The sequence below is a fragment of the Thalassophryne amazonica genome, chromosome 12 (assembly GCF_902500255.1).
Source record: "Thalassophryne amazonica chromosome 12, fThaAma1.1, whole genome shotgun sequence".
In the NCBI taxonomy this organism is placed as follows: domain Eukaryota; kingdom Metazoa; phylum Chordata; class Actinopteri; order Batrachoidiformes; family Batrachoididae; genus Thalassophryne; species Thalassophryne amazonica.
This window is the reverse complement of record NC_047114.1, coordinates 8,070,299-8,096,799: the sequence shown is the minus strand read 5'-3', so window position 1 is coordinate 8,096,799 and position 26,501 is coordinate 8,070,299. Positions and strand designations below refer to the sequence as shown.

The 26,501-nt window shown below is 40.4% G+C and overlaps 1 protein-coding gene across 1 annotated transcript in view; it reads left to right on the top strand.

Moving 5' to 3' along the window:
• The first annotated feature begins 6,702 nt into the window (after positions 1–6,702).
• Positions 6,703–26,501, top strand: part of vipr2 (vasoactive intestinal peptide receptor 2) — a 185,131-nt gene continuing 165,332 nt past the window's right edge. Inside the window, exon 1 of the mRNA XM_034183771.1 lies at positions 6,703–6,811. Coding sequence (XP_034039662.1) covers positions 6,761–6,811 — 51 coding nt within the window. The 5' untranslated portion in view covers positions 6,703–6,760. The remainder of the gene's footprint in view (positions 6,812–26,501) is intronic.

Sequence of the window (26,501 nt, the reverse complement as noted above, 5' to 3'; positions counted from 1 at the left end):
GCGTTGATGGTTTCCAGAAATCAATTTAATTGTAAGGGTTCTGTGCAGTGGGTTACCTTGGTCGATCATTTTACCATCAAGGGCTGTTGGCTACCAGTGGAGTGTCCAGGCGAAGGCTTTTGAAGCCTGCTTGAGAGGCTAGTTGGGAATCATAAAATTTTCTTCAGCACCTGAATCAACTAAAGCAGTGAGAGGCAAATGACGTCTTGTGTTACAAAGTTAGCAGGAAGTAACCTTTTAGTTTGGGAGCCAGAGGTGAATATACTTTTGCTCACCAGCGACCCCCATATTTACTGGTGAGCCAATCTTTGGTCATGATGGGCATGTGGCGACAAAGTGGCCAACTTGACCACAATACATGCACTCACCAGCTCTGATTCTATGCAGACGCTCACTGGGTGTCAGTTTGGCTCGACCAAGTTGCCTGGTGTTCCACTTCTGACCAGCTGAGGATGGTTACCTTGGGACGTAGCAGACATAGGAGCTGGCAAAACAGCAGGAGAACGAGCTGGGGTACTTCTGTGGGGGAGTGTTGATGTTTGACGTGTGGACCGCTCCGGCATCTCTCACGCAATCGATTGTCGAGTTTTATTGCTGTGGAAATAAGTGTGTCAAGATTATCCAAATCATCCTTCAACTGCTAACTCGTCCTTCAACTGTTCGGACAGTCCATTGACAAAAACACTATGTAGCGCAACATCATCCCACCCCGCTTCAGCGGCAAGTGTTCTGAACTCAACAGAAATTCAGCCACACTACGAGCTCCCTGATGAATGGAGAGTAACCTTTTAGAGGCCTCCTTTCCCTGGACAGGATGATCAAAGACTTTCTTGAGTTCTCCAACAAAGGTATCAAAGTCATTACGAACATGTGGTCTACCTTGCCACATGGCTACTGCCCAGTCCAAAGCCCTCCCGTTTTAGCAACCCCATGACAATGCTATCTTGGAACAATCAGTAGCATATGTATAGGTTTTTGACTGAAACTAGGGAACATTGAAGCAGGAACCCCCCACATTTTCCCCATATCACCTGAGTAGTGGTCAGGGTCTGGACCATGAGATTCTCTGAGTGGCTGCGGAGATAAAGCGGGAGGCTGAGGTAGAGCAGGAGCTGGCTGTGGTGGGGGCTGGACAACTGGAGTTGTGATATTGGTGGCAGCTGCTGCATCATGGAATAAGTTGAGTGATCTGTTGGGCAGTGGCGCATTGACCTAACTACCATTAGTTCTTGAAGCAGGTGGCTCATGATGGCCCAGTTTGCTCCCTTGATTTGAAACGGCTATAGCAAGACGATCTGCATCTGCTGGGTCCATGTTGGCCAGTTTGTACTGTCACAGTTTGTAATTGGACCCAAAAGCAGACTCAAATCCGAAACGGTTTCAAAGTATTATTCAATTTAACTGGAGACTGAGGAGCAGGTACCAAGGCGGGAGTGTAAGTGGGCAGGTGCACAAGTAAGTAGCAGGCTGGCAACAGGATAGTAGTAGGCAGGTAAACAGGTAAGTAGTAAGCAGACAAACCGGTGAGTAGCAGGCTGGCAAACAGATGAAGTAGCAGGCAGGCGGGTTTTCATTGAGTATCAGAAACAACAACCTGGCAAGTTGTGAAGGGCTGCACTGCATCTTAAAATGGAGGCTGATTGGAGATGATTGCCAGCTGTGCTGCAGGAGGCTGGAAGATCCGCCCAGGTAGGTGGAGACAAGCCAACACAGGAAGGGAGGGGGAGAGGAGGCTGAGGAGTGTGACAAGATTGATGTGAATGAACTCCAAATACACAGTGATTTGGAAATGTCCATGTATCCATCCCCTGACTTTTCTAAAAGAAAACCGAGTGCTAAAGTGATGAGTTACTATAAATTCATCAAAGGGTGTAGATACCTTGTCTGGCAACATTTGGTAAATTTCATTTTACAAATACATTTTCTTTTTTTGTTTTTGTTTTTCTGTTCAATAACTGGAATTTTTTTTTTGTAATTTTCATTGTGCAGATTGGTTTGTTTGCATTTATTTCTGAACATAATTTTAAAATAAGGTCTTTCAGCCTCTCCTTTTATTCACTTGGGGTCCCCAAACACAGATCTGATATGGGCATCATGTTGATTTGGCACAGGTTTTACACTGGATGCCCTTCCTGACACAACTTCATGGGACAGGTGGTCCTGAACTGAGAACCTTCTGCTTTGGAAGCATAAGCATGCAAGTTCTGAACAGATTTTAGATATGGACCTAAAATAAAGGGTTGCCAGAATTCAGTTCTATGTGCTGTTGTAGTTTGTATATTTGTCCTCCCACTCCAAGACACATCCAATCCAACATTTTCAAATTGTTTATAGATTCAGGAAGCAGATCCACATCTGCATCTGGAATCTATAAACTTCACTGACCCAAACCAGCAGCTACCTCTGTGTTATCTTTTGAGGTATTTTGTAGACTAACAGACTGTTAAACACCATAGGGTGAACTCGTACTGGAACCTCAGCACCGTTTAAAACCTTTGGAACGATTCTAATGACAAACACACAAATAACACACAAGCATGAACAACAATAATAAAATATGATGCCACTTAACAAAAGAAAGCTATTTTTAAAAGATCTTTGAGATGATGTGTGCAGTTCCAGGTTGGTCCAGCTGCATGTGCTCTGCTGAAGAGTTTCTGGCTGCACAGTGTTCAGGATCGTGTGTATACACAGGTCATAAAGCACTCAGCGGTGATGGATCGAGGACGAATGTCTCGGGCTTTGCTCACTGAGTTTTTGTGCACTGTTGATACATCGAGCCACAGCTGGCAGGACGGTGTCTGGCTTTGTATAAATAAGTGCCACTTCTTCCAAACTGCACAGGTCTAAAGAAGGACAAGAGGTGTGTCCACACTGAGACGTCACGTGCACTTACAGGAACACTCCTTCATAATAAGTACCGAAGAGCAAGCCCAAGTCCAAGCTTTACACCCCATAGCACAGCCCTGTTATGTGCATGAGAGCTTTTTAATTCAGCTCTGGAGCAGGGCTGGATCCAGAATTTTTAATCCAGAAATGGTGGGGGGTGTCTGATTAATAGAAATGGGCAAATCATTGAATGGATTCCACTCATTCATAGAAGATATATGGTATTTCACAGATTTTAATTTGTTTATGCCATTTAAGCTACAAAAAGTACATCAGGCTTCTCAATATAAAAATGTTGAAAAGGTCTTCCTTAAACTCAAACCAAATCTCTTCCACTTGATATAAATTAATTAAAAATATTAAAGCCAAGATGATTGGTTTCAAAAGTAATGGGCCCCTTTGGTATAACACCTGTAAATAATCAGTTTCATTGCCAGTTTTCATCAGATACGTCAGGTGATGGATACATGATGCGTCTTGGACTTTATTTACATCAGTTATGAAGAAATACAAACAGTATGGCACTCTGTGGTAAATCTGTGTGGAGCAGACAGTTCTCAAACACTGAGTGACTGGAGGAGAAGGAGAAGAGTGAGGAAAGCCACCAAGACATCCAGACAACCCAGAAGTAGTTTTGGCTTCTGTGGCTGCACAGTGCATGTTTTACATTTTGTATCCCCAGTTATACAGCTTCATGATGAAGTGGTACAGAGGAGGATTTTATTAAAAAGAAGACCTGGGAGTTCAACTACAGTTTGTCACAAGGTACATCTGGGATGCACGCCTAGATTTGATGTTTTGGTGAAAGAAATTTCTGGTGATTTATATTATTAATAAATGAGCCATTGGTTCAATTTATTTTCATTTATATAGCGCCAAATCACAAAAAGTTGCCTCAAGGTGCTTCACACAAGTAAGGTCTAACCTTACCAACCCCTAGCACAAGCACACAGGCGGCAGTGGGAAGGAAAAACTTTGTCTGATGATCTGAGGAAGAAACTTCAAGCAGACCAGACTCAAAGGGGTGACCCTCTGCTTGGGCCATGCTACAGACATAAATTACAAAACAATTCACAAAACAAACACACAAGAAATGTTGCCGGTGCACAAGAGAGGAGGGTTACAGAAACGGACACCACACCCATCTCTGGATGGAGCTGCACCTCAAACAGAGAGAAAAAACAGAATCAGGCATCAGAAAGACAACAAATACTGTATAATTTGTCAGCATTAAGCAACAAGAAAACAAAAGAAATACTAAAGTGATCGCCGACCACTAGCCCTAAACTTCACTAAAAGACCCAGAATTTAGGTAAAGTTGAGGCCGCAGCACGCTCCGTTTCCTAATAAAATGAATTTAAAAGAGTAAAAAGCATAGCAACATATGATGCCAGTATGCTAGCCATACGAAAGGGAAAATAAGTGCGTCTTAAGTCTGGACTTGAAAGTCTCCACAGAATCTGAATGTTTTATTGACACAGGGAGATCATTCCACAGAACAGGAGCATGATAAGAGAAAGCTCTGTGACCCGCAGACTTCTTATTCACCCAAGGGGCACAAAGTAGTCCTGCACCCTGAGAACGCAAAGCCCGGGCCGGTACACAAGGTTTAATTAGGTCAGCTAAGTAGGGAGGTGCCAGTCTGTGAACAATTTTATAGATTAGTATCAGACCCTTAAAATCTTATCTCACGGGGACAGGAAGCCAGTGAAGAGATGCCAAAATGGGTGTAAGGTGGTCAAACTTTCTGCTTCCTGTCAAAAGTCTGGCTGCAACATTTTGAACCAATTGGAGACCCCTAATGCTGGACTTGCAATAAACCAGAAAATAGAACATTGCAGTAGTCCATCTAGAAGAGACAAACGCATGAATCAGGGTCTCAGCATCAGCCATAGACAGCATGGGACGAATCTTCGCTATATTTCGCAGGTGGAAGAAAGCAGTCCTATTAATATCTCTAATGTGGAGGTCAAAGGACAATGCATGATCAAAAATTATCCCAATGTTCCTCACTTTGTCAGTGTGATGTAGGACACACGAGCCTAGGCTATGGGTTAGCTGGTCAAATTGATGCCGATGTCTCACTAGACCAAGAACCATCATTTCAGTCTTATCAGAGTTTAAAAGTAAAAAGTTTCTAGACATCCAACTTCTCACTGCTGCAAGGCAATCTTCTAAGGATTTTATGTGGATGAGATAACCAGCACTTATCGGCATGTATAACTGAGTATCATCAGCATAGCAGTGAAAGGTAATCCCAAAATGCCGCAATATGTGCCCAAGGGGTGCTATATAAAGCGGTGCTATATAAGACAGACCCCTATGGAACCCCAAATTTCATGTCACTAAGGTTAGAGGTAGTGTTATTGTACAAAACACAGAACGACTGGTCAAGTATGACGTCAACCATGCAAGGGCACTCCCAGTAATCCCAACATGATTTTCCAGCCTATTGAGTAGAATATGATGATCCACAGTATCAAATGCAGCACTGAGATCTAACAGCAACAGAAGCGTAGTGGTGTCCGAATCCATTGCAAGCAGAAGATCATTCACCACTTCAGTGAGCGCCGTCTCTGTTGAATGATATTTTCTAAAAGCAGACTGCAGTGGTTCAAAAAGATTATTCCCAGTAAGGTGGTCTACAAGCTGCCATGAAACCACCTTTTCCAGAATTTTAAAGCAAAATGATAGATTTGATATCAGCTTATCAATACACTCATTAGGTTTTAGATTAGGTTTCTTAAGTAATGGTTTAATCACTGCAGATGTGAAACATTTAGGAAGTAGGAACAGATCTAGAAGTTAATGAGAGGACAGATTGTTAATGGACTTTCAGGTGACTATGACATTTTAACATAGACCTCCCCAGGCTGGGAACGTGACATAGGTGTAGCAGAGAGCCACTGTGACACACAAGCCCTTATTTCATAGCACCCTCATAAAAATGCCAAGCTCCCCCACAGCACCTGCAGAAAACAAATCTCTGGAGCTGCCACTGTTAGGCATAAACATATGCCGTCACTGATAGTGTGCTAATTTCCTTTATGTAAAAGGCAAGTAGGTCAAACTGAAATCTCACAGAACTACACAACACACTTTCTACATGAACTTCACACTTCACCTGTCACACCTCATCAAGGCAGTTCTGGAATCCACTCACCTATGTGTACATTTGGTCCAAATCAGGTTGAAAATCAAATTCTGTGACCTTGACCTTTGCCAAAATTGATTCTTTGAGAGTAATATCTGCGTTAACCTTCATCTTTGGCAAAACTGACCATGCTGGGCAATTCCAGAACTCAACTATAAACTGCAAAACTTGAATTTTGACTTTTGATAAATGGACCTTGACCCTGATGATTGACCTCTGGTAAATCTGATCTCACCTGAGCAATTCCAAACTCTGCCTATGTATGCGTGCTAAATTAGGAAGCCATCAGGGCATAACATGATCTTCAACCCAAATTACTTCGCGTTTTGTCAAAACAAAATATTTAAGTGCAATTCCAAGGTAGGTTTTAATCCATTTAACAAGTTTGGTTGGAATCTGCCAAAGGACCTGGAAGGAGTAGGCCGGCACAGCAGACATACAGACAGACGCTGCCCAAATGATGACGTGACAAGGCAGCATTTATTTTGAAAATCGGAAGCAGACTTATTGTGCTTATTGTCGCTCGCTTTACGGCTGCGTTGAGCTTCAGGAGTTAGTTCCCACCCGTTTATTCTGCTCTGTGGAACGTGCCGGTGTGGATCTGTCTACATCTTGACTTTTGTCATTTTTTTGTCTTTTCTCACGTCTTCATTCATGGGATTACAACATTTTTTCAGTCCTCATTAATGGAATGAAAAATTGAAGTGAGGACGGAAGATGAAAAGTTTGTTCTTCATCACCTTGTGTTTGTCCACCTGTCCGTTTATGGTGAGTCTTTATTTCTGCTGCTTTTATTCACCAACACTGCAAATAATTGTTTTTAATTTTTTTTCATTTTTTTAAGTGACAAAAAAGAAAATAATCCATTTTTATTATGTGACAGGCAAGTGGAGGTTAAACAGACAGTGAGATTAAAAAATAATTAATATAGTCGTGTTGTGTCATTTTGTAATGTAATAACTGACTGATTTCCTCTGTCACGATTTCCAGAATTGTAGAAAAGTTTTGGACACTAGATATTTGGGGCGGGGGGTGGGGTGGGGGGGAGTGTTTTGATTTTTAATTTGCTAAATGTCCAAACATTCTCATTGCACCAAAATCAGATTTATTTTTTTATTTTATTTTATTGATTGATTTTGATACGAAATAATAATTTATCAAGCTTCAAACCATCATTTTTCAAATACTAATACTCTTAATAAATGTACTTTGTGTTACATGAAAACTAGAGGTGGGCGGATCGATCCTAATATCGATAATATCGATACCAATGCTGGTATTGATATTGAACGATCCTCGTGTAAAAAGATCAATACTCAAGCTTTTTTTCTCTCACACACGCACTGACTGCTGCGCATGCAGATTCATCAAAGTCTATCTCTGTCTGTAAGAGCAGCGTTGCTCTGTGTCACACAACACAGAGTAGCGCACCCTTGTGTTGTGGTTTGTCAGTTCTCTACCTCAGTTGTGTTGAGTGATATTTTTTTAAACAAAAATGTGACTGTGATAATAAAGTATTTTCTTGTCACGTACAATGTTTGGCGAAATTCTATCCTAGGTCTTCTGGATCCTTTGGATCTATGAAACTTAAATATGAAAAAAATATCGGTATCGATATCGGCGATACTGGGCCTGTGTTTACTTGGTATCGGATCAATACCAAAATTCTTAGTATCGCCCACCTCTAATGAAAACACAGTTTTAAATCATCACTCATTTAACATATTTGTTAAAATCTTAAATACAGCCTGATTTTCTTCCAGACTGTTTTGAATAAATGAAATGCTGGGCATAAACATTAAGAAATAATACAAATGCTGAATAAAAGAATATGCTTAAAAGTAAAAGGTGTCCTCATGTTTTACTTTTCTGGTGAAATTTTTAGTACCTTTTCATGATGTTTGATGGTTTTTGTGACAATGGTTATAAATGGGGGTGGGGGGGCAAGCTACAATTAACAGGTTTCATGTTCTAGCATTTTGGATTATTGCTGTGAATAATTTCACAATTAAATCACATGTCTTAACACAAATTCTAAATTTTAGGGTCCTGTAATCCTTTGCGCATTTGGGGTGGTTCCGGTTCCACATCAACATGGCATTGCACAGACATTCATTGTTTCCTTGCAGTTATTGGGAAATTCAGGACTAGAGCCCGACCGATATATCGGCTGGCCAGTATTATTGGCCGATATAAGCCCTTTTCAAAGTACTCACTATCGGCCGAAATTTTCCCAATAGAACGCCGATAATTTCTCATAAACAACAGTTACTGAAATAATGTTTGTGTCGGCAATGTAAAATGTCCTTGCACCGTTTGTCCAGTAGATGGAGTTCTGACTCCATTCAACTGAGAGCTGCTTACACCCCTGCTTAAATGTGTTCATCACCGGCCCCCGTAGTTTGCTGTCACACTGCACTGATCGGCTGACAAAAGCATACAAGTAAGTTTATAAGGATGTTGTTTGTAATAACTTTGCGATTACATTCACCCATTTCTCCCGTTTCAGTTCAACTCAGTTTGATTAACTCAGTTTATGTAGTAATGTGTATGTGCTTCATTGCGTCGGTCACACTTTTTATTAAGCCGACGTTGTGTAGACCTTATTTCTAGCATGAAAAACTTTCGTTTACTGCTAAGAGGTTGAAACATTCAGCTGATCGGCTGATTTATCGATTATCAGCATTTTTTTCATCCAAATATCGTTATCGGCATCGGACTCAAAAAATCCATATTGGTCGGGCTCTATTCAGGACCTTCTGGAACGGGAATATCGATGCCATGTAACCTGAATGTGATTCATCCTGGGACTTGATTTAAAACAAATGTCTTTGGTGATTCCATGTCATGCTGCTCTGCGTTTCTTTTCCTCGTGTGTGACGAGTGATGACGCCGTTTTCATTATGAGTCGAACCGGAACCACTCCGAGCACTCAGGAAACCTTAAAGACTCTCTAGCTGAGTATATTTGTCCTGTTAAAGGTTATTAATTTAGACAGTTAGGGTATAAATGGAGGTCTGATGCACGGCGATGGTTTGCACTCTAATGTTGCTGCTAAAGTTTACAGTATTTTCCATGAATGTGTGTGTGTGTGTGTGTGTGTGTGTGTGTGTGTGTGTATGTATGTATGTATATATATATATATATATAGACGTATTACTTTTTGCTTTGTGATCATGATAATTTGCATAACTATCTATTGGTGTATTACATTTGTTTGTTGTGTTGATTAAAGGATATCTAGAATGGACTGCCTTTATAGATGCTTTTCCATCTGCATCAGAAACTCAAAGCGCTTTACAATGATGTCTCGCATTTACACAGACACACTCATACACTGATGTCACGGTGCTGCCATCAAAGGCACCCACTACACACCGGGAGCAACTAGGTGATTAAGGACCTTGCCCAAGCATACCCGGCGGGCCTTAGGGTTCCTTGCGGGACCACCCTGGATGGACCAAGCCTGTCAGTCACCTGCCAACCATAAAAAATAAATAAATAAATAAATAAATCACAGGCTACCATGATTACAATTTGTACAAATTTCCACTGTACATGATTCATAATAATATTGACGAACACACTGTGCTTTATCTGATTTTTACTCAAATAAATGAATGATTCGATTGGTTCATGAAATGATCGGGGTGAAGTGGAAACGTAAAACGGAGATGATATGTTGAAGAGTGTTGACTATTGGACCTGTGAAAGAGTGAAAAGTGGGAAGAAAAATGTGAACTAAAAGCTGCAAGTGTGAAACGTATGAAGACGGACAGTGTTCAAGACCTGCAGATGCTCCTGCCTGTCCAGGATTGTGGTCAGGATATAAATACACATTCTTTTATCTTCTGTTGTTGGAATTTAGGGGATGGTGGCCAAGCAGTTGGTGCGCTTGTTTCCAATGCGGAAGGTTCCTGGTTCAATATGGCGTTCCATCAGGAAGGGCATCCGGCGTTAAACTTGTGCCAATTCAACATGCAAATCCCCCTAAGATTTGCTGTGGCGACCCCGAGTGAAAACAAGGGAGGAGCCAAAGGGACTTAGTTTTTGTTGTTGGAATTCAATTGATACTTTCTAAGACTTGTCATAACGTCCGCCAACGAAGTTAGAGGAGGTTATGTTTTCACCCCGTTTGTTTGTTTGTCTGTTTCTGAACAGCCTGCAGCCTGCAATTTTTCATATATTGTTATAGATTCGTATCCTGATAGGCAAAAACTGATTCAGTTTTCAAGGTCATAGGTCAAAAGTCAATTTTTGAAACTTCGTCTCTATCTTCAACACTGGACGAAGTTTCAAAAATTCATACCTCTGTCAAAAACTTAAAATTATGTGAAGTAGGATGGTATCCTTTATCAACTAAGAGCATTTGATCTGGATCTCATCCAGCTTATAGGTTTTGTGGCCATTTAAATTTAACATTGAAACCCCATCTGTTTTACATTACATCTTAATCAAATATGCCCCAATCACCCTCACATTTGAAAGTGAGGTGCAGAATGGCACTGACCATCACCTGACAAAGTTTGATCTGGATTGTGGATTTTGTGAACATTTGAATTTAATATCAAAAAGCCCATTTGATGTACATTTTGCATTATATCTCAAATCAGTGTCTCAATCACTCTCATTTGTGAGAATGAGAGTGATTGCTTTTGAACACTCTGGCTTTTACAATGATGCAGCTAATTTATGGATTTTTACAGGCTTTTCATAAGTTGAAATACGTCAATTGATGTTGTCAATTGATTGGCTGAAAGCTGCTCTCCTCATGCGGTGTAAATTTACACACAGTGTAAATATAAGGTCTTACCACCTGTTCGATTTAGTGAAGAAAAATCCCCTCTCCGGCACTTTGCACCATCAGATCAGTTGGCGGAGCGGAGCCTTCTCCTCCCACCCATCCAAACCAGTTCTCTGTCTTGGCGCATCAAGTCTAAAAAAATCAGTGCCTCATTACCACAGACTCCATCTGATCCTGGCTGCACGCGATGAAAGTTAGAAAAAGAACAATTTAAAATTACTCAGTTCTCCATGTGGAGCAGAGACACCGTGCGCGTGTGCTGGATGACGTGCTTGTCAATATTTACGTGTTCACGGGGAAAAAGCATTTACAGTACATAGTTAATGAAAAGTTAAAAAATCTTTCTGTCTAACATCTTATTGTGTAAATATCTCATGTTACAACGTGGAGACCCGTGGCTTATAGACAAGTGCGGCTTATTTATGTACAATTTCTTTTTAAAATTGATGGGTGCAGCTAATATTCAGGTGCGCTCTATAGTCCGGAAATTACGGTAAGTTTGAGCCACATATGATCTGTTTTGCAGATTTAGCGGACATTTGATTTTAACATTGAAAAGCCCTTTCGATCGATATTTCATATTGTATAATGACTGAGCCTTGTCATTTGATTGGTGCTTTGTATGTGATGTGTCCCATTGTTTAGAGTGGAGTTTGGTTCCATATGTTTGGTACCATTGCACGCTTCTGCTGTGGTGATCCCGAACGGGAGCAGCCAAAAGAAGAAGAAAAGAAGAGCACACTTCCACCACCACTACCGCCATCCTGCCAGTGTGAGCATGCAGGCACGCGCTCACACAAGCAGCAAGGCTCTTAGCTTTAAAACAAACATGGCGGAGTTTGTGTTGCTGACGGACGACAATGTGAAAAAGCTAATTGATGGTGCTAGTTCTTCTAACACACACACAAAAATCCACTGCACTGTAAGCCATCTGGATGCATGAAGAGCTGTTCGGATGAAAAGCTGACATGATTTTTCGCTGGACTGAGGACCTACACAAAGTCTTTTTTTTTTTTGATGTACAAAGTCAGTGCACAGCGTAATTTGAACTCCTATTTAAAGTTCATGTTGGACTGTAGCAGCAGTGGAACACCAAAATTTAAGTCCTTTTTCTGTTGTTTATACATTAATATAATATAAAATGACAAGGATCTGTTTTAGCCGTTATATAAAACAAATAATGAATGTTTTTACATTCTTTCAGTGGAACAAATGGAACTTAACATTCAACTTGGCTTCGTATCATTGAACTCATAAACATTCATTTTTTTGTATATTATATTGTAGCTTCTGAAAAGCCACTTCTAACAGAACTTTGACCTTGAAAATTTTTCCAAGGTAAAAATTTGTGGAATTTGGAAACTAGTGTTGGCGGAGGTTTGCGCTCTATGAGTGCAGTGATGTAGTTTGTATTATATTCTCATCCACATAATTACCCATTTAGTCCTGGAACACTTGTCTAAGGATGCTACACAATTTTAGGGACATAATTCACTATACAATTTGGCTGATTAATTTACCTCTATGAACCTCTATATCATGATTTTCTTGATTTTTTTTTTTTTCCCCCCCGCTTCAATATTTCCCATCTGGCAATAATAATTTGAACAATAATTGCTATTTTTCAATTTGATAATGTAAGTATTGTATGTATCATTTACGCCAAAAAAATGTATTTTAGAATTTGATAATTTGTTCAGAAACAACATATAACCCCTGATCATGTAACTTTCACACCTGATTGGAGACGAGCCATGAATATTTCACATTTGCATACTGCGGTGAAGGGAGATATTAATGGTACGACAGGATTATCTTGACGATAATATTCTAACAGTGATAATAATACTAATCCCCAGCATTGTAAGTAATCCTGCCTCTTCAGGGTGATTGATAGTGAGTTGTCTGTGTCTTGACCTGTAGGACACCTCTCCAAAAAATGTCTTCTTGTTGTTGGTGGATTCCAGCAGATTACAGTTGTAACCTGCCTGCAGCCTGCAAGATGTGAAAGCTCGCATCAGTCCCTGCAGCTGCACACGTCCTGCAGCGGCTGATAGAAATTAACAAAGCAAGACAGACACGTTTCTGAAACAGAAATGTAAAATGATAACATGAATTTTAGGGAGTAATTCATGAGTTTTGCGGTAATCTGGGTGTGAGCACATCAGAAGGTTTTCTGTTCAGTTTTCCTTTGACCTGTGAGGTGTGTGTGTTTGTCGAGATGCTAAACAGTGGAAAATGCAATAAGTGACACACATTTGACAGAATAAACAGTGGAAAATGCAATAAGTGACACACATTTGACAGAATAAAGCCGGAAGCAGTAAAGGCGTTAGAAGCGTCACAAATCGGTCTAAAAGCATTATTTGCAATGAGACACGTGGCGTCAAAAACCGAGCTAAAGCAACGCTTCTTCCAGGAGTGCACATTACTGCTTCTCATCAGGCTGCTGCGGTCAAAGTTCAACCCAGTCCAACTTTCGCTGCTGTGCGCCGTGACATAGCTTCGCACTGTCCAATAGAAATGAGGCATCAGGCCAAAACACAGAAGACTGCAGTGCAGAAACCACTTTGTTATATACAGATCAGTGGCAGAAACATGTCACAGAACTGCTCGTTTAAACACAGCAGTTTTCTGAAGAAAATCCTTGCAATTTTTTTTTTTAACCTCAAAATTAATTTGATTACTGTAAAAAAAAAAAAAAAAAAAAAAAAAAAAAACATTACATTAGAATGCTTGTAATTAAATAGTAAAAAATAAAAGATTCTTTAGAGTTCGTTCTTCATCTGTAAACTAAAACCATAACTTACCTGTTGTTTCAGATGAGGGGATTTCTTGATTAAAAATAAGGAACAATGGACATTTATTTTTAGACAAATAAAATGGCATAAAATTTAATCTGTACATTTTTAAGTCTGGTAGATTAGTCATATCTGCAGTTCAACCAAGAAAAAGAGACATCATGAATAACTACTCGTACATATGTTTATTATAATGCAACAGGAGACGATGTAACAAAAACTGCGTGTGATTGTAAATTAGGATTCTTTGTGACTAACCCTCACGATTAATACTTTTTTAATTGAATTATTTCAACTTGTACTTATGTCCTCAGAGTATGTGATTGCCTCTAAGGCCCAGTCACACCTCACTTAACAAAGGGCAACGAAGCCCAAACGAAACAAGAAATCTGGACTTTCGTTGACATCATTTCACCTTCGTGCAGCTTCGATCCTGCAGCTGGCGCTTTGTCAGGATTTTTAAAATGTTGAATAATTTGAACGAGTGCCACCGAAAACCTCAATTCTTTCGTATTTCGTTTTGCTGTAGTGCTTGACTATTTCTTATCTTTTGCTTAGTTTTTGAATGGTAGCATTTCGTTTGACTTTCATTCGACCAGCTGAATGTTTTCACACAGTACAGAAGCCAGTTTTTGAGGCTTTTGTGGAGGAGAGATGCAACTCCTCTGTGACGGTGCTGTGTGGGTGGTGTGGGGCTTCTGCAGCTGCATGTGATCCAATGAGTGCTGCCGCGGTCATGCAGTGGTGCTGGCGGCCAGGAAGAATTTGTCGGCCTCCTCTTGCCAGCACCCGTGATCGTGGTGTTGTTCCAGTGCTGCTGTGCACCTGAGGAGAGAGTTGCTGCACAAAACGTCCAGCCGCAGCTGCAGGCAGTCTGTCCATGAAATCTGAAGGGCTTGCTGTCCTCCAGCCCGTGCAGAGAGAAGAGCCTGTTGGCCCTTCAATCTGACTGTTCAAACGTTTGAAGTGATCCTTGCTCACTGCGTATTGTTGGCAGCAGGGGGGGCTTTGTAGGAGCACGATCAGCCTCGTTTTTTTTTCCGTGGCGCTGAGGACCGACATGACGTAAAATATATTTTGTGTCATTCATCTACTGTGATCTCTGAGTGAACTGTGTAGGGTCGGGTATCGAGAACCGGTCTTTCGGGTATCATTAAGAAATGATCGATCCATCGACATCATTAACCTTTTTTGCTTAACGATTTCCTTATCGCTCCTTCAGAACCGGCTGTTGTTTTTTTAGGGTGTTGTCAGGAAAATGATAATTTCTCTACGTTGATTACAGACCTGCAGCGGGTCTGTAATCAACCGCTTCTGCAGCGTGACTCCGATTGAAAGCTTGGACCAATGAAGCTAGTGCTTTGAATCCGCTGCTTCATTGTTCTTTGATTGTTGATTTGGTAGAGAGAGAGGCAAATGATGGCGGCGCGTAGATGCTGCGGCTCAGTGCTCCCAAAACAATGTTTTGTGTGGCTGTTGATCGTACTGTTTCTTTGGTTGAGCTCACTTTGTGTACATCAAACATCTTCTGCAGTAGAGAAGATTTACTGCATATGGGGAGAATATATCAAGTCCGTATCATGAGTGCTTTTCTTACACTCACATGCAGTACGAAGGAGCTAGCCAGAGCATCTCCGTGGATCACCATACCGAGTGGAAAGCTAGGAGACGGCTCCGAGAACGTAAAGAGAAGAGAGGCTGCGGTCTGGCTACTTGGCTAGGTAAGAGGGATCGAACAGACCACCTCTACCCAGACTTTTTGTTGCAAAGCCCGGTCCCTCGGAAATAAATGGATGAACTACGTTTGGATTTCGCAACCCGTTCAACCATACGGGACAGCTCTATGATGATTATCACAGAAAGTTAGTTAAATCCACGGATACCGACGCCGCGATTGAGCTAGCAGGTCGGTCACTTTATCGGCGCGACAGAACCAGAAGACTTGGTAAGAGCCGCGGAGGCTGGACTTTGTACATACATTAATAAGAACTGGTGCAACAAATTCTGCTTTATCGATAATCAATCAATCAAGTTTTATTTCTATAGCACTTACAACAGTTTTCACCTGAACCAAAGTGCTTTCCAATAACACCAGCTAGAGATAAAGAAAAAGAAAAAGTACGAAAACACAAAACACAATAAGAGCATCCAAAATAGAATAAAAATAGAACCCAAAAAAGTGTCAAAGCAATTATGTGCAAAAGCTGCCTGAACCAAGTATGTTTTTAACTTAGCTTTAAACAGAGGCAAGCTATTAATGGACCTCAGTTCAGGAGGGTAAGGCATTCCACAACTTTAGGACCTGCTACTGCAAAAGAACGGTCACCCCATTGTTTGGACCTGGACCTGGGAACCTCAAGAAAGTTTTTGGTCAGCAGATCGAAGTGCTCTGACAGGGTTGTGTGTTTTTAACAGGTCACATAAATAAGAAGGTGCAATGCCATTTACAGCTTTAAAAACAAACATTAACAGTTTAAAATCAACTCTAAAACGGACTGGAAGCCAGTGCAGGGAGTAAAGTACAGGAGTGATGTGCTGTGCTTCCTGGTATTGGTCAACCGTCGATGCAGCAGCATTCTGGACCAGTGGAGTCGGTTTAGATAGCCCTTGAGTGATACCAACATAAAGTGCATTGCAATAATCAATCCGGGGAGCTGATAAAAGCATGCTAGCCTTTTCAAGGTCCTTTTGGCTTAGAAAGGGTTTGACTTTTGCCAGGAGTCTCAGCTGGAAAAAACTGGCTCTTACCACACTGCCAGTTTGTTTGTCAAATTTTAAACAGTCGTCAAACCGCACACCAAGGTTCCTTACCGCAGCCCTATGATAAGGAGCCAGGGGAGTCAAGATCTGGATCAGTTAGTTTTAGCTCCAACAGAATACACTCTGTTTTGGCTTCATTAAGGTGCAGAAAATTCTGAGCCAGCCAGTCTTAATATCCTTTAAAAAGCTATGTATGGAGTCCAAAGCACTTGTATTATTAGGCACAACTGGCATATAAATCTGGAGGTCATCGGCATAAAAATGAAACTGAAGATTGTGTTTGGTGATGACTGAACTCAGTGGAAGCATGTACAAAGAGAACAAGAGCGAAGAGATAAGTGCTGCTCACCTGATTTGGAACTCTTAGCAGTTAAATGCAGGCCGTTTTATCTGTCATGGGAATTCTCTGTTGTTGTGGTTACTGCAGTTTATATCCCACCGGACGCTAATGCTAAATTAGCACTCATCTACATGTTAGCATCCATAGAAAAACAACAGACTGTTTATCCGGAGGGGGTTTTCATCCTGGCTGGTGATTTTAATCATGTGAACTTACAGACTGTGTACCCAGATTTCATCAGCATGTTAAATGTGCAACTCAAGGAAAGAATACATTGGACTGTGTCTACTCTAACATCACAAAGGGATACAGAGCCTCTGCTCTCGCACATCTGGGCCGGTCTGATCATCTGTCACTACTTCTGATTCCTGCATATCGACCTATTGTTAAAATGCAGAAACCTACCATCAGAACTGTTAAGAGGTGGCCTGTGGAACATCTATGCAGCTACAGGACTGTTTGAACGGACGAATTGGTCTCTATTTTTTTAATGATGACATAAATGAATATGCCTCTACTGTGCTTTGCTTAATCAAAACCTGTGTTGAAAATGTTGCCATCAATACACGCATCTGGACATTCACAAGGAAACCTTGGATAAGTATGGAGGTCCAGGTTCTACTGCGAGACCGCAATGCAGCTTTTAAATCAGGTGACACAGCATGGTACAGCTCAGCAAGGTACAATTTGAAGAAAGGCATTAGGCAGGCTAAAGCTGCATACAAGGCAAAGATTGAAGACCACTTCATGAATAGAGATCCGACGCGTGTGTGGCAGGGCATCCAGCAGATCACAAACCACAGAGGCACCCGTGAACCACCTGTAGACATTAATGTCTCCCTGGCTGAGGAGCTCAATCATTTTTATGCCTGTTTTGAAACAAAGGGCTTAACAACGGAGCTGTTCCCCACCCCTCTGCTGACACAGGCTGTCCACTCACTGTTTCAGCAGAGGAGGTGAGGCACATTTTTAAGTCTGTGAACACTCGGAAGGCAGAGGGGACTGATGGAATTCCAGGGAGGGTGGTTAAAGACTGCGCCCACCAGTTGGCAGATGTCTTTGCGGATATTTTTAACAGATCTCTCTTCAAAGGTACTGTACCAGCTTGCTTCAAACAGCCACCATCATTCCAGTGCCTAAGCAAAGTAACATCAGGACCATGAATGACTACAGACCGGTGGCCCTTACTCCTATTGTGGCTAAGTGCTTTGAGAGGCTGGTGATGAAGCATTTAAAATCTGGCCTTCCCCTTAATCTAGACCAGCATCAATATGCCTATAGGGCAAATAGATTCACAGAGGATGCTATCATCACAGCTCTCCATACAGCTTTAACGCACCTCGACAATAAAGGTGCAACTGTGAGAATGCTTTTTATAGAATACAGTTCTGCTTTCAACACAATTGTACCCAGTAAGTTGGTCACAAAGCTCCTCAACCTAGGCCTTAGCAATACTTTATGTGCATGGATTAAGGATTTCCTGTCTGACCGCCCCACAGGCAGTCAAACTGGGCCCCACATCTATCCTCCAGTCTGTCTCTTAGCAACCGGCGCACCACAAGGCTGAAGCTCGCGCACAATTAAACCCTGCTCTACCGCATTCAGTTTGATTGCTGACACCAGGTCGGCTAAAATGATGATGATAATTTTTCATATTCTGCTCTCAAGAGCATTAGTTTTTTCTTACTTCAGAGGTGTTATTTCTAATACTTTCCCTTGTACAGTTCGTATTTTAGACTCCAGCTCTTGCCTTTTCCGACGCGCTTCTCTGGATTGAATGTAGTATAACTAATTATGTGCCCTCTTAAATATGCCTTAAAGGCATCCCACCTGACTCCTGCTGATGTTTGTGTAGTGTTGGCTCTAAAATAATGATCTATTTCTTCCCCCACATATTTAACAATCTTTATCCAGCAACCATATTTGATTTAAAGTCCTCCTAGGGTGGATCTCGAACTAAATGGCATCCGTGTATATTAGGCTGCATAAACCATGATCAGATATTAGGATATTTTCATAGTAACATCCTGTATTTTTGAAATCAATAGTGGCAGAAACTAGAAAGTAATCAATACGTGAATAAGTTTCAAAAGAGTGAGTGACAAGAGTAAGCAATATCATTGGGTTTCAAATATCTCCAGATATCAAGTAAATCTAATTCTTTAATGAAATGGTGAATAGTCAGTCTACTTTTGGTATGAGTGTGGTCAGTTCCTGTAGACCTGTCTCTAAGTGGGTCTAAAGTACAGTTCCAATCCCCTGCTATTATATATTCTCCTGGAATAGGTGCCAGCATAAAAAATAAATTTGTATAAAATTCTGGTTCGTCTGCATTAGGGCCATATACATTTACTAGATTCAAGGTTGTTGACAGCAGCGAGCCTTGAATAATTAAGTATCTACCAAACTTATCCTTAATTACATTAGAGACCTGGTAGGGTACTGATTTGTCAATGAGAATCATCACTCCCCGGGCTTGTGAAGTAAAAGATGCTGCGTAGATTCTTCCTTGCCATCTTCTACCGATTTTTGTATTGTCCTCTGACAGGGTGTGAGTCTCTTGTAGAAATACAATGTTCGATTTAGAGTCTTTTAGTTTATTCATTACTTGTTTAATTTTTTTTTGTTTTATGTAACCCTCTGCAATTCCAGGAAGAGAATTTAATTTCTACCTTCTGTGGCATTTAAGGTGAAGTGAAATTCCTTTAGCATAAGTAAAATGTCTGAGAGCCTTAACACACTTAAACATTAGAACATACTTTGAACATAATGAACCAAATTGAACGAACAGCCCCAATTACCCAATTTAATGGGAAACCCCCCCTTACTTATTGTTTTCCGGTTAGGACACGGACAGATCTCCAGATCAGTCCACCAAGCTTTAAAGTCGTTAGGAAAAGAGTTAAAAAAAAAAAAAAAAGAATTATTTGTTTCTCCTGCTCCACGTTTCTCATCCATCAAAACACTGCTGAATAATATATTTTACTGTGCAGATCTCACATTATTTGACACAAGCAAGTGAAAAAAAAACTCTTGGGGTAGAAAAAGAGAAAGAAAGAATCCCTCTGCAAAAAAGCTTTAAGCTGAGGGCATCACTTCAGTTTTGCATTACATGCTGATTATTTTAGGATATATTTTCTGAACTTAATTGAACTAAAAAGTGCAAATTTAGGGAGTCCATGTGCCTTAATCTCAAAACATAAAGAAAATTCACTGAAGTGTTTATGAGTGTAATTTTTAAAAAACTATAATAATAAACTGAGGGCCTCACTTCAATCTTGCCTTATATGCTGATTGTTTTAGGATGTCTTTTCTAAACTTAATTTAACCTTGAAGTGCAGATTTAGGGAGTCCATGTTCTCTCATCCTTAATCTCAAAAACATAAAGAAAATTCACTGAAGTGTTTATGAGTGTAATTAAAAAAAAACTATAATAAACTGAGGAGGGAAACACTTCAGTCTTGCCTTATATGCTGATTGTTTTAGGATGTCTTCTAAACTTAATTTAACCTCGAAGTGCAGATTTAGGGAGTCCATGTTCTCTCATCCTTAATCTCAAAAACATAAAGAAAATTCACTGAAGTGTTTATGAGTGTAATTAAAAAAAAACTATAATAAACTGAGGAGGGAAACACTTCAGTCTTGCCTTATATGCTGATTGTTTTAGGATGTCTTCTAAACTTAATTTAACCTCGAAGTGCAGATTTAGGGAGTCCATGTTCTCTCATCCTTAATCTCAAAACATAAAGAAAATTCACTGAAGTGTTTATGAGTGTAATAAAAAAAAAACAAAAAAAAAACCACAAAATAATAAACTGAGGAAAACACTTAAGTCTTGCATCATATGATGATTGTATAAGGATGATTTCTGAACCTAATTTGACTTAAAAATGAAAGTTTAAGGAGTCTTTCTCGTCTCAGTCTTATCGCAAAAACAGAGACCAAATTTTTTTTCCTCCCTCCCTTCATTGAAGTGTTTATGTGTGTGTCCATACACACTCCAGCACCATTATTCAGTATTTATTCATCCAGTTTCCTCCTTGTTTATGAAGCCTTGGACCTCAGTCAGACTCTTGAATGTGTGTGTTTTTTCCCTGTATGTTACCATCAGTTTAGCTGGAGGGACGAAGCTGTGTCTCAGTCCCAGGTTCCGAAGCTGCTGACGGACTGTGTTGTACTGCCTCCGTTGTTTGTGAACCTCCGTTGCAAGATCGTTATAAAATCGCACATGTTGGTTTTTGTAAAGGATATCCTTTTTAGCGATTGCCGCTTTGATCACAGTCATTTTGTGCTTGTAATTCACAAACCTCATAATCAAAGTCCGTGATGGTGCCTCATTGCCTCTCCGCGACCCGACCCGGTGCGCGCTCTCCATCACTAATGGGCTCCGCAGGGGGGACATGTCCAACACCTCCAGTATCCAGGATTCCAAAAACGAACATGGGTCCGGGCCTTCAGTGCTTTCGGGGAGTCCCACCATCCTCAGGTTATTCAGTCGCGTCCTGGTCTCCAAGTCAATCATTTTCTCCTCCAGCACTTTATTTCTGTCCGTCAGCATTCGAACCGTGCCCCGCAACTCGGCGTGCTCGTCCTCCACAGTTGATACACGTATCTCTGCTTGTGTTATCCGTTCAGTACAATCTTCCAAATCTTTCTTAGTTTCCTCAACGGCGGCCAGGATCCCATCTAACCTCGTCGAGAAATCACATTTTAGGTTGCTTATCGCCGTCAGAATTTCTTCTTTAGCCCCGGTGAGTTCGCTGCTATTTTGGGTCGGCGCGTCAGAGTTACCGCTTGCCTTGGGGTTAGCATTAGCTTCTCTGCTAACTTTATGCTTCATGCTATGCGCTCCAAAATCAGTCAGCTTCACCTGCGCCTGTATTTTACCGTTTTCCTCGTTCGGTTTTGTTTGCCTTGGCATTGTCGTTTATACTGAAAAAATTCCTGCACTTTCAAGACCAATTATGGTGTTATATCTCAGGATTTACCCAGGATTTCGGTGGAGCATAGAAAAGCATGACTCAGTAGCATGCGGCCATAACCGGAAGTCAAGTTGGGTATTTTTACTGTTAATTGATGTTTTAGAGGGATACGTGCAATATGGGACATGTGCAGCATGGGATAATTGTAATATGGGATAATGACAATGTGGGATTAGTGCAATACAAGTTATGTTTGTCTCCGAGCTTGCCACCCCCCCCAGTCTCCTGATGTTTTTTCAATATTTATTGAAGTATGTGTATGGGTGAGTGTGTTTGAGGGTGGTCATTGTTTTTTGAGGATGCACAAGCAAATTTTGTTGTGTTGATCACTGTGCAATGACAATAAAGGTGATTCTGATTCTGCTCTTCAGAAGCGGAAAGTCTGCTTATTATCCCCTCTCAAACTCAAAGCCATTAAAATATGTCACTGTGAGTCACTTTTGTGCAGATTAAAGTCGCTAACTGGGACTCTTGTCTTGTTGCAGTCAAGAAATGAGAGTCGTCCTCCGTTCCGTTGGCACAGCTCCAAACGCTGCTCCACTGTCTGCTGAGACGAGTTAGAGTCTGGTCGGAATTAATAACTTCAAAGCACATTGGCGCTTTAAATAAAATGACACCTCTTTCCAAATGTTGTAATACAAACAATAAACTACAATCGACTAAAACATTTTTTCCTCCGAAAATCAGAATCAGAATCGCCTTTATTGTCATTGTAATTTGCATTCCAATGAGATTTGAGTGCAACTCCAAAAAGGTGCTTTTGGTGGTGCGAGTAGTTTTTAGCCAATATAAAGATAGTGAAATTTAACAGTAAATTATTCAGAGTATATGTACAACTAATATAAACATAAGCTAATATAAAATAAAATGTGGACCAAGTAAAATATAAAATGAGAATTATATACAACTGTGGAATCATATTGCACGGGAAAACTGCACATGGTTTACAGATATTGCACAAAAAACTTATAAATAAAAAAAAAAACTCTTTTTCCCATCTGTGCTTTATGTATAATTTTGTTTTTTTCTGACCTTCCATTATACTGTGGTAAATTCTTGATATAGCCCTAGAAATTTCTTGATTTTATGCTTTAACCATCACTTCTATCACTGGGTTCGTTTCTTCTGGTGTGGCCCTCTTCACCTCTTTATTGTAACATTCTCTCAATTGAAGATATCTAAACAAGTCTTGATTCTTAAGTGCAAATTTTTAAGTTTTCAAAACATCTTAGTTCTCCATTCTCTGTGGTAGTACAAAATGCAGTCATTCCATTTTTCTTCCATTCTTTAAATGTTGAGTCATATAACCTGGGCCTAAATTCACTTTCCAGTGCTATCTAGTTTAATAATTTTGGTCCCTTTTTCAATTTAAGTTGTCTGGTAAGAGTTAACCACATTTCTAGTGTAAATATTGTTATTGGATCAATCAAATTCCTGATATATCCAGGGATTGTTTTTCTCCTCGGAGTGTTTCATTGTGATAGCCAGGGATGCATGTCTCAAAATCTTTCTGTCTTGCTATATCATTTTCATCACACCAGTTAACTAGTGGTTGAAGCTGAGCTGCGTAGAAGTATATATTCAAATTTGGAAGTGCCATTCCACCTTTATTCTTTGGCGATTGGAGCATAGTGTATTTAACTCTGGCTTTCCTCCCTCCTCAAATAAACCTAGATACTAATTTATCCCATTCTATGAACTGTTTTGGTGGAAGTTCTATTGGCAGGGATAGAAATAAATACAGTAACCCTGGCAAAATATTCATTTTCACTGTATTTATCTTGCTACTAAAATCCATTGAGTACATGGACCATTGTTCTATGCCCTTTCTTATATTATTTTGATTGAGATAGTTGTAACAAGCTCCATACAAATTTGAGATATTTTTGGTTATATATATATACGAGGTCTATTAGAAAAGTATCCGACCTTATTATTTTTTTCAAAAACCATATGGATTTGAATCACGTGTGATTACATCAGACATGCTTGAACCCTCGTGGGCATGCAAGAGTTTTTTCACGCCTGTCGGTTACGTCATTCGCCTGTGGGCAGTCTTTGAGTGAGGAGTGGCCCACCCTCTCGTCGATTTTTGTCTTTGCTTAGGAATGGCTCAGAGACTGCTGCTTTGTTTGATAAAATTTTTTTCAAAACTGTAAGGCACAACTGAGTGGACACCATTCGATAAATTCAGCTGGTTTTCGGTAAAAATTTTAACGGCTGATGAGAGATTTTGGTCTGGTAGTGTCGCTTTAAGGACGGCCCACGGTGCCTGACAGCGATCTGCGCTTCGAGGCGGCAGCGTCTCGCCGTTTCAAGTTGAAAACTTCCACATTTCAGGCTCTGTTGACCCAGTAAGTCGTCAGAGAACAGAGAACTTTCAGAAGAAGTCGGCATGAGGAGTTTATTCGGACATTCCATTGTTAACAGACATTTTGTAATGAAAGAACATGCGGACAGAGTCGCATGTCGGGCCGGACCCGACCGCGGGGGGTCGCGACAGGAAAAACACCTCCGTTGGAAACCTTAACGGGCAAGTTGGAACATGCCCAAGCTGTTAAACAATTTCTCAGTTACTCACTTGTTGAAAGCCATCAAAAGCCGCCTGAATTTTACAAATGGTTTTCAACACGGAGGTGTTTTTCCTGTCGCGGCGCACACAGATTCGCCGAGTCGTCACGGAAACGACTCAGCGAATTTGCGCGCACGTCTTTCATTAAAAAATGTCCTTAAACAGTGGAATGTCCGCATAAAGTCCTCATGCCGGCCTCTTCTGAATCTTCTCTGTTCTCTCACGACGTCCTGGGTGAATTAAGCCTTAAATTAGGATGTTTTCAGCTTGAAACAGGCCGACGACGGCGCCTGGAAGCGCTGTGCGACGTCCCGCTCCATGGGAAGTCCTTACAGCGACAGAAACACCCCATAATCTCTCATCAGCCGTTAAACGTTTCACCAAAAACCATCTTAATTTCTCGAATAGTGTCCTTTGGATATTCATCACAGGTCCAGAAAAAATTTTGATAAAGCAACGCGCGACGTCTCGAGCAGCGTGTGAAACAAAAGAATTCAGCCGAGAGGGCTGGACCACATCTCACTCAAGGCCTGCCCACAGGGAAATGACGTCACCGACACGCGTGAAAAAACTCACGAGGGTTCAAGCATGATTGGTGTAATCGCACGTCATTCAAATCCATATAGTTAAAAAAAAATAAGTGTCGGTTTCTTATCTAATAGACCTCGTATATACCCCTAATTATTTAATTTGTTTTGTCCCATTTGACACTGTATTTATGTTTGATTTCTAGTGAGGGGGTGTGATTAAATGAGAGAATCTGGGTTTTTGTAAGATTTGATTTATATCCTGCATAATAATTGAATTTTTCTATAATTTCCATCATTCGCAGGAAAGAAGTGTCTACATCATTTAAATATATCATCATGCCATCCACAAAGAGGCCAATTTTTTGTTCCCTATTCCCAACACTCGCATCCTGATCGCTTGTGCCAGTGGTTCTATATAGATGGCGAACAATGTGGGGCTGAGACAACATCCCTGTCTCGTTCCTCTCCCTAGTACAAATCTCTCAGATAATGATCCATTCACCTTTACTCTTGCAGTAGGTTGTTGATAAATTGCCTTGATACAATTAATTGATTCTTCAGTGAAGCCAAATTTTCCTAGTGTTTGGTATAAAATTTCCCAATTTACTTTTATCGAATGCCTTTTCTGTGTTGAGGCTTATCATGGCTGCGTTACAGCTTTTCTTTACAATTGATATGGGTTTATAGTAATTACAATTTTCCTTTGTTTTCATTAAGGATTAGTGTTATAATTGCTTCTTTCCATGATGGGGGTATTTTACCTTCTTTCATAATCCAATTAAAACTCCTGTTGAGAAGTAAACTCAGTTCATTTTGAAATATTTTATACCACTCTACAAGGAAGCCATCACTACCTGGGGCTTTGTTTGTTTTTAACCTACCTATTGCCTTCTGTATCTCCTCCAGTGACATAGGTAAAGTATATTTTAAAATCTCATTAATTTAGTATCTACCGTCGTTGATTGTGTATATAATTCTTTATAGTTCTCCCTGAAGATATGTTCTATTTCTTTTGGCTCAGTCATCAGTTTGTTTGTATTTTTATTTCATGTACTGTATTATCAGCCTTCTGTTTTTGTAATCTCCAGGCGAGTAATTTAGTGGATTTAGGGCCTAATTCATAATATGGCTGTTTTGTGAATCTTGCTTTTTTCCTCTATCTCATGACCCAGTATCTCATCCATGTGTCTCTTCAAATCTTGTATTTGTTCATAAATTTTCTGATCCTTATTTTTTCATAGATCTATTCAGATTCTTTCAACTCTGAGATCAACTTGTTATATGTTTGCATTCTGATTTTCTTCATATATGTCATCCTTGCAATTAACCTGCCTCGTATTACAGCTTTGAGAGAGTCCCATTAGTATTGATGGATCTACCATGCCATTATAATTTTCTATTAGAAATGTCTCAGTTTCGGATTTAATGTCATCGACTGTTGTTTTATCATTTAGTATCCCCACATTTAGTCGCCACACTGTGTCCTTCTTTTTCCGTTCGATCTGAATAGTTGAATATATTGCATTATGGTCTGAAACATCAGCTACCCCAATTTTAGAATCTTACGCTATAACAATCTGCTTCCTGTGTGAAGAAATAGTCTATCCGAGAGTGGACAGAATGTGGCACCGAATAATGTGTATAATCTTTCTCTAGAGGGTGGAGGTTT